General features: G+C 40.9%; 1 protein-coding gene across 13 annotated transcripts in view; it reads left to right on the top strand.

Moving 5' to 3' along the window:
- Window positions 1-12,720, top strand: part of csnk1g2b (casein kinase 1, gamma 2b) — a 35,716-nt gene that overhangs the window by 12,352 nt on the left and 10,644 nt on the right. For all 13 annotated transcript variants that reach the window (XM_005938549.3, XM_005938547.3, XM_014338823.2 and 10 more), the window contains 2 exons: window positions 5,565-5,634; window positions 12,186-12,334. In XM_005938549.3, coding sequence (XP_005938611.1) covers window positions 5,565-5,634; window positions 12,186-12,334 — 219 coding nt within the window. The remainder of the gene's footprint in view (window positions 1-5,564; window positions 5,635-12,185; window positions 12,335-12,720) is intronic.

Genomic DNA, 12,720 nt, shown 5'->3' with positions numbered 1-12,720 from the left:
CACTAAAACTGACTGTTTTCTGTATATTAAGTCTTTCTTTTTTTCTAACTTTAGGAATGTGCCTAATAGAGCCCTGTATTTTGTTACTCCACTAAAGATAGCATAGCACCTCTGTGCCCTTTTAAACACACAAAATGCCCCCATCACCTGACCATTAACCCATCGGAAAGAATCTAGAGCAGAAAACTGCTGCTGGTCTGACAGGCATATATTGATGTGAACTTCTGTTATTTTGCTAGACTTGGAATATGAATTGTGGTCCGAGCTGTCGCAGAGTCTGTATGCCACGTGAGTCCAGTAAACCTGAAGGGCTGTTTGGGGGCTCTGTCTTTAAATGCTGGTGTCACTTCTAATGTGGGTTCCTCGGTCCTCATATATAATATAGATAGAGTGTGTACAGGGGTGTTGGTGTGTGGGTGGGTGGGGTGAAGGACCCTTTTCAATCTGTGGATCAGCTGAGTATACATTTAAGACAATGAAAACCTACTATTGTATTCCTTCCGCCATAGTGCCTTTGCCCCTGCCCAGTCATGCTACAGGATAGCTCCCATTCTGAGCATGCATAGTAAGCCCAGGAAGCAGATTTGAAAAGAAAAAATCTTGATTTGTGCAGGAAGCTGAGAAGAATCCTTGTCATATACAGAGATGTTACATCAGACATTTGTAGCTCGGCCCTGGTCATTCACACAACCATAGCTTAGCCCATCTGCTGGGAATAGAGATGACTCTTAAGTACGTAAAGCTGCCATAAGCCTCTGTTTCCTATTGTAAGCTGTTTTAAAGGGTCCTGCGGGTTGCTGCCATCTGTTTTTGCCCCTTATTTATATATTGAATATATTCTCTCCCTCTCCTCCCTGGCATGGCCTGACATGTGTGAGAGACCCGCTCCACCTCCCAGAGCAGTCACACGTCTTCTCCCTCAGGCTTCCACTCCTTTTTATTGCCTCCTCAGTTTCTACTCACTAGCTCTGTGCTTTTCTGTACATTTTTTTTCTTTGAAGAATTGCAGAAAAATATGTATGTGATGACTCTGAGATCAGCCAAAGGCTTATCCCATCATCATATGTTCTAGAAAACTATGCGTATAGTTCTTTTTCAAAGAAGGGTTTTCCATGTGCTTATTAATATACTATGTTTACATTTGTACACTGTGCAAAAGTCTTGAGCCACCCCTCATTTCTTTATATTTTGCTTCTAAGGAGCCAGGCTTGCTTAAAAGTGCTCTTCAGTCTTTCTGGAGGCCTTTCAAAGTTTTTTCTAAGGACACTGAATAATTGTTTGTATCTGAGAAATATTTCTTTTTGTTAAATTACTTAACACTGATCTATGAATCACTGGACACTTTGTTACTACAAGCCTGTCACAACAACACATAATTGTTCCTATTTATTTAGTTGAATCCACAAAAATGCCAAAGATGGTGCAGTTTGACCGGCACAATCCAGCGGTTTTCCACCAGCAAGGTGATACCCAAAGACCTGTTAGCCATGAACTTGGCATATCATATCATATCATATCATATCATATCATATCATATCATATCATATCATATCATATCATATCACAGCGTCATGTGTAATGGGTTCTAAATCATTTTCATGAAACTCGACAAATGGAGGACAAAAGAACTGCCAGGCTTAAAAGAACTACCGTAGATGTGCAGTCATGTCTCTAAGAAAGACTGACACAGGATCTGCCCCCATTGTTCCATTTACTGAAACCTCATCAGAAATGAGTGAATAAAATCAGAGGACACAGATTTATGGAGTGATGAATCCAGATCTGAAATATTTTTAATAAAATCACCATCATTATGTGCAGAGTAGTGTTGGATAGAGCAGGGCGACCAAAAATATTTATCATGATATACATTTGAAAATTTGCGATAAGATATAACTGATGATATAATTTGACACTAGACAAAATACTTTACAACACCACAACTTTTTTAGTGCAAAAAAACCCCATCTATGTATTTTCACTTAAACAAGCAGCTGTTTTTTATGTGCATTAAAATAAATATAAAAATGTAACAGTGCAAATTCCTCGCTGACAGTTTAACCAAAAGGCATTTCCAGTGGAAACTGGCCGACACATCCTCAGCATAACCATGTATAATATCCACGAAACTTAAAAAGAGGTTATACACACAATACAGTAATATTATGTTGAAGCACAGTACCACTCCGCGAGGCTCCGCCTACGATAGCCGTAATGCTCCGACAATCCATCAAGCGGTGCGGCTTCGTAGCTCAGCAAAGTCGTACTGAAACATTTGACAGATTTTCGAGCGCCGTGCACATAAAATCGTTTCCAGGTCAGTAAACACAACCAGAGTTCATACATAAGGCACACGGGATTATAAGGGGCTCTGTCGACTTTCAGAAAAATCAAAGGATTGATTTTAAGTGCGCCGTATTTTCCAAACAACACGGTAACAACGACGGCCCGCTAGCATGCGCTACCAAAAATAGTGCTTTGTTGTGTATCTGACGGACGAAACCAGTTCAGATTCATCTGTTTCATTCAACGATCCGCTTTCGTTCTTCTCATTCTGTGTCGCCGCCATGTGCGTATGTAAACAAAGGCACTGTGCATGCGCGTTTTACCCATAGTCTATCGCGATATTTCATTTTCTTATCGTTGCCCAACATTACACCGGTATTACCGTGAACGGGATGATATGGCCCAGCCCTAGTGTTGGATCATGTTGACAAAGAGCAAAAGGCAGACAATTGAATGTCCTTCAAGAAGCCTGCATATGTATTCCTAAAGACTGCTTAAATGCTAGCTTTCTCAGCTGTTTGCAGAAGTTGCACACTGCAAAACACATAACATAACATTACCAAATAAATCCAGTGTATTAGAGAGGGAAAAAGCCAACTAGCTGTATAACACTGATCACAGCTGTTTTTGTTTTCCCCACAATTAGGCACCTTGATTAAACCAGGGCCTATGTGGGTGGCATTTTAGCACACAGGCAACACTATAGCAAGGTTGGTCAATGCTCTTATGTTTTGTTTTGTTTTTTTAAAACCACCTCCGCTAAACCGTCTTCTGAAAGCACCTTAAACAAAAGCCACAGGATGTATTTATAGCCCTGACAGCCATTTATCATAAAAGGATGTAAAGTCCCTTACCGTGTTCAACATGGCTCATACTTTGTGTTCACACTCCTACGTCCTTGCAGGGCACCAGAAGTAGACGATGCTCCTGATTTGATAAAGGCCTAATGGAGTGAATGTGGGAGCTTGACAGCCTTTCAGCTTTCAGTTTATATAATTTAAAATAGGAGTGCTTTGGAATTAGATGCCCATGGGAAACAAGTTGATCAAAGTGAAGTTGCTGGGCTCAATAAAGTTTAGGGGATTTTCATATTTTTGTATGTAGAGTAGCTGACTTAACACACAGAAAGCTACAAAACTTTAGGCATGTAAAGCCAGTACACCAAGCACTAAAACTTGGGTTTTAACAAAGGCTGTGGCACAGCTATTGAAGATTAAGGAGAGGAATTAAGTTGGGTGTGTTTGTTCTATCCCCTTCACGTTTGTCTATAATGCCCTTGTCATCATGAGAGTGGGGTTAATCAGATTACATTTTAGGTTGCAAAGCTGGAGCTTGCGATATAATGAACATTATGTCCTGGCGTGTTGATTATCAGCCATGTCATCACAAAAGCCTGTTGTACACCAGCTGGAACTGCTCTTTATCCTCTCACGTCCCTCAAGTGTGACCTGAAACTTAATTAAAGTTCTGTTTGGCATTAAAATAAGTAAAACGTGGTACGATAAGTATTTAAGTTAATTGCAAGGCAGTGCAATCATAAAAATGCATGCGAGGTTGTTCCTCACAAACATTGCTCCCTTGGGGTAAAATTCACACTTTTATGGTGTAGGGAGTTTAAAACGTCCTTTCACGTGCGATATGACCAAAATCTCATATCCCGATATAAGACCTCTATCGTCTCAATAACGTAATAATATAAGTCACAAAAATGTAACATTTTCTGTAAATTCTGTGAATCTCGGGCATCTCGACTTGCGTGAAGTGTTTCCAGCTGGGCTTCGTGTACCTGGAAATTTTAACCGATGCATGAAACGATATTTATTTTGGTTATAAGTTGTAACGGCCGCCGTTTTCGTTGTGAGTATTTATTACACGGCGTGCTGCGGGGAAAAGCCTGTTCTAACGTTTGAGTCTAATGTTTATTTTTTAGCACCTGACTAGGGCTGGGTATCGTCACTGATTTCTAGAATCGATTCCGATTGACAAGGTCCTGAATCAATTCGATCCACGATTCGATTCGATTTGAATCTGGGAAATTTTGCCTCAGACAGTCAGAAATATTATAATTCAGATCAGTATATTTACATATTTTTGTATCTATAAAAAGGAAGCTGACACTTTTGAGACTTTATCAAAGGTGTGAGCATCACAGCAGAGGCCTTTGTGTCAAAGTAGCTGAAGATAAAACACAGAAAAACATGAAGGCGATTTTCCTGGCCTGGGATTTTATAAAAATGTTCTGTAGTAGATCAATAACAAAAGAAAACCTTTAATCAACTTATGAACATTAGCTCTGAAGTTACAGCGGTTTTATTAGAGACAAATTTAAATTTGTTTAAAAGCCTATTGAACGGCAGAAATTAGGTTTTCTTTTCGGAAGTAAGTAAAAGGAAAAAAAAAAACAGCGGCCGACAGCCTGTAAACAACGGTAGTCTTGTGCGTAACAAGCAAACGAATAATGCAGGAAACAGATTTCAGGGATAGACGGGAAACTGTTCTTGAAGTATACTGAGAGAGAGAGCTGTGCATGAAGTGTGATTTTATTGTGGTGGAAGCAAAACAGCAAAAGTCAGAGTGAGTCCATGACGATGTTTATGTGAAGCTTAGTTTGGATCTTCTTTTGCTGCTGGTTTGGTCAATATTGTTTGGAGAGAGATAAAAACTAACAGCTTTAGGCAAAAAGGGCGTAAACACAAAGCGCGGACCCGCCGAAACATCAGAATCAGCGAGCTGTCGGCTTTCATCCTCGACCGTGTCTGTGCCGTCGGGGGAGAAAGGCGACGTCTCACTGATTGTGATCCGTGGGTCCGCGCTTTGTGTTTACGTCTTTGTGCAGAAGCCGTGTTCCTGCTCACATTTACTGTTTTAAATGTTTGGTGGTTGTCAAAATTTTGTGACGTTTCACCTGAGATTCTGGAATTTCCGCAAAATACATTTATATAAAAATATTGATTCAGGATTTTAATGAATCGATATCACGTTATCCAAGCCTGAATCGATTATTAAAACCCACCCCTACACCTGACGTCTCTTTTTTGCTTCTCATCCGTAAACACTCTGCATACTCTTTCATGTTTCAGTTTATTTTGAAAAGTCTCAACAGGATCTTGAGCTTTATTGTGAAAGGTTTATGTTCGAACAGCCCTAGTTTTACATTTATCTCATTTACAGGAAAACTTTTTCTGTGCCAAAAAAAAGCAACTTTTGATGCAGTCACCTGTACGCACGCATACCTACACAAACTGATGTGTGAACACTCTTCCTTTCTTCTCTTTTAGGAACCTATAAAATCCAGGGCGCCACAGCTCCATTTGGAGTATAGATTTTACAAACAGTTGGGGAATTCAGGTAAGAGACTTCACTTTGTATTTTCTTTTTCTGTATTTAGTTTTTCCCTCTAATAGCACAGGCAGGAGTTGAATGTGAATGGATGTCTTCACACTAGATTTACCTGTGCTGCAAGTGAAACCTTACGCAGAAAGACAATCATGAGCACCTGTGAAGATGGGTGATTAATTGAGTTTAATCGTTAGTTATGATTTTGGTCACTGCAGGTTATGAAACAATCCTCTTGTTTTGTCTTGTTTTATAAGTCCAGTGCACCAATTTTTCTTTAGTGATTTACTTTCACCACCTGCTACTAAGGACACTCACTGCAAGTCGAGATATTGGAAGTGTAAACAATATATAGTTTCTACCTTTGCTCGCTTCTTCCTTAGGAAATAGAAATCATGTCATGGTGTCATAACTATGAACCTGCAGCGGCTCTTCCAAGGCTTGTGAGGTCTGGGCCTCTTCTTGCTCTAGTTTGCAGCTGCAGGCTTCGTGGTGGTGACTGGTGGTTGCACCTGCATGATGGGCTTCACCATCAGCTCTCACCCTCCAACCCCACCTGGTTAAAGTTCTCTTCTCCTCTGTCTTTGTCATCCTACATATGTGGCTGGTCTCTAGCTACACTCATAAATGTGTAATGTGTCTGTCTCAGACACTGTATTCAGGATGTTGGGCAACACGGTGGCTTCTGCAATCCAGCGCTCGCTCCTATGTATTTTGAGTGGACTAGTTCTAAGTTTATGAGAATGCATCAATTTGTTGGAAGACCTAATTACACACCAATCAATGTATATTTATAAGTACAACATTTTTTCAGTTAAACTGAAAAAGCCCGACTGTACCTATTTAAATGAAGCTTACTTGGTCGTTTGTGTGTGCTATTCTAAATCTACTCCAAGTGCTCCTGTTGTTGCAGTGATTCTCGTCTGTTTGTTAAGTAAAGTGCATGTGTCCTGGTCTAATTTAGTGACACGTGCCTGCTTCTTGGCTCCTTGTGCCAGAGCAAAAACCCTCCACTGTTGATACGGAGGTGGGGCATTAGGGCAGTCCTTGGCTATTTATAGCTGGCCCTCTACAAGCATTTGGGCCATTATGGTGTCTGCTTGGATAGCTTCCCTAGTCTCCTTAGTCACGATATCCTCTGCCTCTCTGTGCGCTGCCTGTACACTGTAGGGAAACGCTCCAAGGTGTGTTGACAGGGTGTGGCTTGTTTGTCTGGATGGCACTCTTTGGTGTAATCTCTTCATTTGACATTTACATGTAGTCAACCATAACTGTACCTGTCACCTCCAGTGCCACTTTCCTTTTTTATAGCAGAGGATTCCTGCAGTACAAGCCTGTTTCCACTATTGGTCTTTAGCTTTAGTGTGTGTGTGTGTGTGTGTGTGTGTGTGTGTGTGTGTGTGTGTGTGTATGCACCTGCTTAGCTCTGATATTGTCTTTACTCAAACTGATTTTGGGCGAAGACACACGATTGTCCCTATCCACTTGAATTCAGCACCGATACTAAGTGTGGAGTTAAGCGATGCAAAAACATATCCTCTCCATTCCTCTGTTTGTTGTTCAGTAGCCATCCCTCAGGGGTGCTAAAAACCAACAAGTGATCATTGGCCTTTTTAAAGTATCCCTGATGTGGCTCACAGCCATTAATCCCACACATGGCACTGTTGGGCTGTTTTAGTCCTCCCCTGTCACTCACCGGGACAACAAGCCAAAGAAGCCCAGAGTATCACACCGCTTTGGCTTGCCTTCTTCCCAAACTGCTGGAACCACGAGCAACCACACACATGCACCTGGGTGTGCACAATAATGGTATGCGTCATGAGACCAGGCAATCTTCCTTCCACTTCCTGTCCAGTTTTGATTCACACATGCCCATTGTGAGCATGGGGCGTTGGACAGGGTCAGCATGGACACTGAGTGACTGCAGACTTCCATACGCAGCAAACTGTGATGTACTTTGTGTTCGGATAGCTTTCACTGAGTAAAATTAGGATTCTCAGCAGTTTGTACTGCAGTAGCACTGCTGTAACAAGCACAAGCCAGCTTTCCCTGAACTCCTGCACTTTCTGTTTTTTCTTCCACCACATTATCCTTTGAACACTGACTGCCTAATAGTCAGGTGCCAGTGTAATTGGATAATCAAGGTTGTTCACTTGAACTGTCAGTGGTTTAATTTGTTTTAGGTTGAAGTATATTATGTTCCTGTTCTAAACAGGTTCAGTAATAGTGATTTGCTCCGACCTGTGCCAGATGTCTTTTGTGTTAATCTTTTGCAAGCGGAAGCATACACACACGAGTAATTTCTGTGGCAAGGCTCATTTATTTTAAATAAATGAAGCGATCTGGCTGCTTTCTGACATTAAGAGATGTTCACATTCAACAGGTGGCTACATAATATTGTCAAGTTTTGCAAACTGTGTGTGTAAATCAAGGAAAATAATGGGGAATATCTGACTCTATCAAAATGTGATTCATTCTTTTGCTACTTGCACAACACTTTAGAGCTGCAGTATTAGAGCTGAGCAGAGAGGCCTCATCTCCAGCTGGTGACTGACCACTACATGGTGATATGTCAGGAAGGCTCACTTGACCGTCTAGCATGGGAGGAATCAAGGCGATAGATTAAATCTACTTATGTTGTCAACTTGGCTTAATGGGGACATGTGACCCTGTTAGTCCTGCCCAACCGGAGAACCTCAAATATGTCACAGCACGGACTACTCAGCGCTTAACGCCCAGGAGGAGCTTATCTGCACACTATTAATTCTCTCTTGTCCTGAACAGATCCCCGCTGTTGGGAATCCTGTCTCCCACTTTGCAGATTTTTGTGATTTAGAATGGATCTGTTATTGCAGTTGCTGCTGCTGCCGGTAGCAAAACAAGTCATTGACACATCCTTTTAGAAGAAGTCTAATGCTACCAATCGTTCACTTTACCACTGTCAGGGGACTGGCTTCAGTTTATAGAGAGTAGGTATCATTTAATGGCATTTTATAGCCATGTAGCTCTTCGAGTCATCTCATCACGCCTGCATGGATGTTATGTAATTAGGGTCATTTGTATGGAGGTCTCCTCTCGAATATTGCGGCTGTTAATATTCCGAATCATGAAGGCTTTCAGTGGCATGACGCGGCACGTTGGTGACACAGGATCTCTGTTGACAATGTTTTCTGCAAATCATTGAGGCTCATCCACCCACCTGCTGTGACCCTGGAAAATCATGTGCTTTTATATATTTACTGCTGCTGGTATTATTCAAAGTTGGACTGATAAGATTATTTTAACAACCGTGTCCTTAAGCTGTGGTGTCATCGGGCCACACATGCTTCTGCGGAGGTTAAAATCTAAAGTTATCAGATATAATTAATAATTAACTTACGTAAACTCAACAAAAGTATTGCTGCTTGATCCTCAAGCTGCTGGTTTTTAACCTGACTGCATCTTCGGAGATTGTTGTGCTTTTAAGCTGTGTTGCATTTTTAGCTTCCGGCTCAGTCTTTGAAAGCTCGAACGCTGATCATATTTCAACTTTGTGAGAACCTCTTCAGAGCAGTGAACCTAATGGAAGTCTCTACTTCTCCTGCTCTCTCCTCAATATACTCGACTCTCTAATCTAAATCTTTAATATGGATTCCTTCTCCTCTACCCTCCTCTTTGACGCTGCCCCCTCTCCCCCAGACTTCTCCTCTTTGGCCCTTAAGGCTGACATTTCATTGTAGGCCAACATTGTGTTCGACTAGCATGATGCCGCCTTCCCTCTTGCTGTGTCGCCTGAGAAGGACTGCCTACTCATACAATTGGGTGAATTGTCTGAAATTGTCAAGACAGCAAGGGTCAGAGCGCCACTGACGCGGGCTTGCAGTGAAAGCCAGAGCTTTTCCCACAATGCTGAACACACAGTTTATATTTTTGTACGACTTTATGTTACGGTTAGAATTACAGCCATTTATCCTAGTCAGGGCGTTTCAGTTTGCTTTGTGTGTTGTTGAAGGATCCTTGTTTTGTCGTTATGCTTGAGACAAGATCCTCTTTTGCACAGCTATTGTTGTGTCATGGTCTATATTACATTTTTGACAAAAATCACCTCATTTACTCCCAGCTGGTCCCATCAGTCATTTTTAGACTAGTTCTCGCAGCTGCTCTGTGTACAAGCTTTGCTCACCCGCAGAAGATTACGATACACACTGCACTCTCCTCTCGTGATGAGTTGAATGCCCTCTAGATTTGGGCCAAGCTTTGACGAGCAGGCCTCCGAGTGATCTCTCATCACTGCCTCATCTGTGGTATTAGACCACAGACATGCATTTAATTGGTGATTCCAAACTAGCTGTTGGTTTGGATGCATGTTGGATAAAACACTAACATGCAAAGAATAGAGTCTTTGGTGTTTATGTTCCAAGTTTATATTTTTTTTTTTAAAAAAAGTCAATGTGGCTTTTAGTATAAAATGTTTTTAGTGGTCAGCAAGAGTATAATGGTGCTCTATAAATGTCAATACAGTCCATTCCATCATCACCAGTGAAATCCTAGAGGCTAAAGTGCAGACGGACGTGCTTGTTTGTGTGTATGCGTGTGCATGGATGCACTGGGGTCCTGTTGCAATGTTAAACTACCATTAAGGCAATGCAGAGTTGTGCCCACTCTAAGCATGTTCCTGGCAACTGATTTACTAGCTGTTATTTAAATGTGAGAGAAATACGTGACTAGTCCTAAAGTCAGATCCTTAGCTCTTTAAACAACTCTGGCATCTCTGTCTCACTGTAGTTCCTTCTTAGATTTGTATGTTAGAGCTTGATCATTCTTTTAGTATTTTACTCTTTATTTTTATGTAAATCTGGTGGGAAGATAACTGTTGTGGTTTAAAGACATATTTTAATGGATGGAACGTTCACCAAATTCAAAGTGAATGAGAAACAACAGCATTAAATCCTGAAACACACGTGTGCGAATCTGTACGTCAGTCCTGTGCACAGCTTTGCAGACCATCGCCTACATTTTGTAGCTGTTTACCGCCCCGTCAGACATGTGTCAAACAATCATTCTGTGGGTGGCTCTTCCACACTGCAGAGTACTGTAGTTATAACCTATAAGAGAACTGATATCTATGTTTATTTTCCATTTGGTCATCTCTGCTGTCACTCCCTTTCCTTTTCAGCAAATCAGCATTTAATCTATGCACAGCATCGTCCCTGTAGGTTTTTAGAAGTCTGGACACAAGCACATTTGTGTAGGTCGCATACCTGTGATCTTTCTCTCTGCGTAGTCAAATAGCTATGCAAATGGACACAAATGTGGTACCATGAATTGATCATTAAGCTGCAAACTTTGTAGCTTTGGCTCAAAAGCCCTGCTCATGACTACAAAAAGGTTATAAGACTGGAAAAGAAAATCTGTCCAGATAAGCAAGTCTGTTCTTGTGCTTTTGTAATAAATAAATAAACAAATAGGAAAATGAGTATATTGTTAACCCAAATTTTAGCCCACACAAAGAAGCCTAACGTTCAATCACTAAAACAAATTTTTCATCTTAGCAATGCAAGTAAAGACCTGTAATTTGGTATCTTAGTAAAAAAAAACAAACAGGTACTTAACTAATTTTTTTTTAAAACTTTTTTTGTATAATGGTCAATTTGAAAATTCACAAATAAGAACAATAATTATATTTAGGATTAAAAATATAATTTTGGTGAAAGAGCTTGTGCATGATGGTGGATTAACGACTATAAAGAAATGATAAATCTGGATCCTCCCTGCTCTCAGTTGTTGTCGTCGTCGTCGCCAGAATAAAGCGTGTGGAAACCGCAGCCTCAGGCCAAAATACTTTACTGTGTAACATTTACACAAACTGCAGTTGATTTTAAGAGATTTGAATCTTTCCTGGTGGTTTTCAGATGCACTTGTATTTTTGAAAAATGAAGCAAGACTTTACTGTTCCTGATTATTCCAGGGGAGGGGGTGTTTTCGTAACAGTTTTGCCACGCCCCCAGAAGTTCCACTGTCAAAACGCTGATATATTTAAAGAAGGTAAATACTGCCGGGTTGATCCTTCCACATTCTTTAGAAGTCATCCTATACACGGACTATGATGGGTGTGGCAGTTTCTGGTAACAAAGGCTTTGTACAGTTGTTGGTTGGGCGCTGACATCTTTCCCTTTAATCCTGCTTCAGAGGACAAAGAAAGCACTAAGCCACTCCTGTTTCTGAAAAACCTGTTGAGGAAATAAAAGTTTGCCCTACTCTTTCTTATCAACAAACCAGCGCCATAATTCAGCACACAAAGCACTTTGTTAATTAACAATTAAGCACTTAATTTATGTTAACACTTAAAACATCATGTTTTCACTGCTGTTGTTTACAGTTGTTGTGACTGACTACAACACTGACAGCATGTGCTGGCCTACCAGGAACCAATGGTGTAACAAACTCTGACTTAGTAACACAGTGAAAATAAAAGTCTCAAAAGTGATTATGCAAAGCCGATTATCAATAACTGTGTTGCAGTCAATTAATTTATAAGGCAAAATCTAAAAAGTCTCACTAACGTTGTTATTGTGTCTCCACAGAGGGAATCCCTCAGGTGTACTACTTTGGTCCTTGTGGGAAATACAATGCCATGGTGCTGGAGCTGCTTGGGCCCAGTCTAGAGGACCTGTTTGACCTCTGTGACCGCACCTTCTCCCTCAAGACCGTCCTCATGATAGCCATACAGCTGGTAAGGCCTAAAGTGGGAGAGGAGTGAGCATATGTTCAGAGGAGCTTGCTTTGGTGACATCAGGCTTCCCAGAAAGTTATTCATAGTGCAACTGTGAATACAAATGTTGTTGTTAGCGGCTTGTTCCAGAGGGCAGGTTTACTGACCCCTCAACCTGACTCTGAACTCAGTGGGTAAATACTAGAAAGTCTGAATTTTAGTTTATTAAAGTGTTTGCCTGGAAGATGGCTCCATTATCACTGCAGCTAGAAACAGAGTAGAGAAGAGTACAAAGTTCTGTAGTATCTAGTTCCAAAATTACTTTGTGTTTGAATTCGGTGTTAAAATCTTATTCGATATAAGATGACAGTGGTAAGATATTACATCAGCATCATCAGCCACAACAT

The sequence above is a fragment of the Haplochromis burtoni genome, unplaced genomic scaffold (genome assembly GCF_018398535.1).
Source record: "Haplochromis burtoni strain Fernald_Lab_line unplaced genomic scaffold, NCSU_Asbu1 Contig_256, whole genome shotgun sequence".
In the NCBI taxonomy this organism is placed as follows: domain Eukaryota; kingdom Metazoa; phylum Chordata; class Actinopteri; order Cichliformes; family Cichlidae; genus Haplochromis; species Haplochromis burtoni.
The sequence above is the reverse complement of the archived record's forward strand: the minus strand, read 5'-3'. Positions and strand labels throughout refer to the sequence as shown.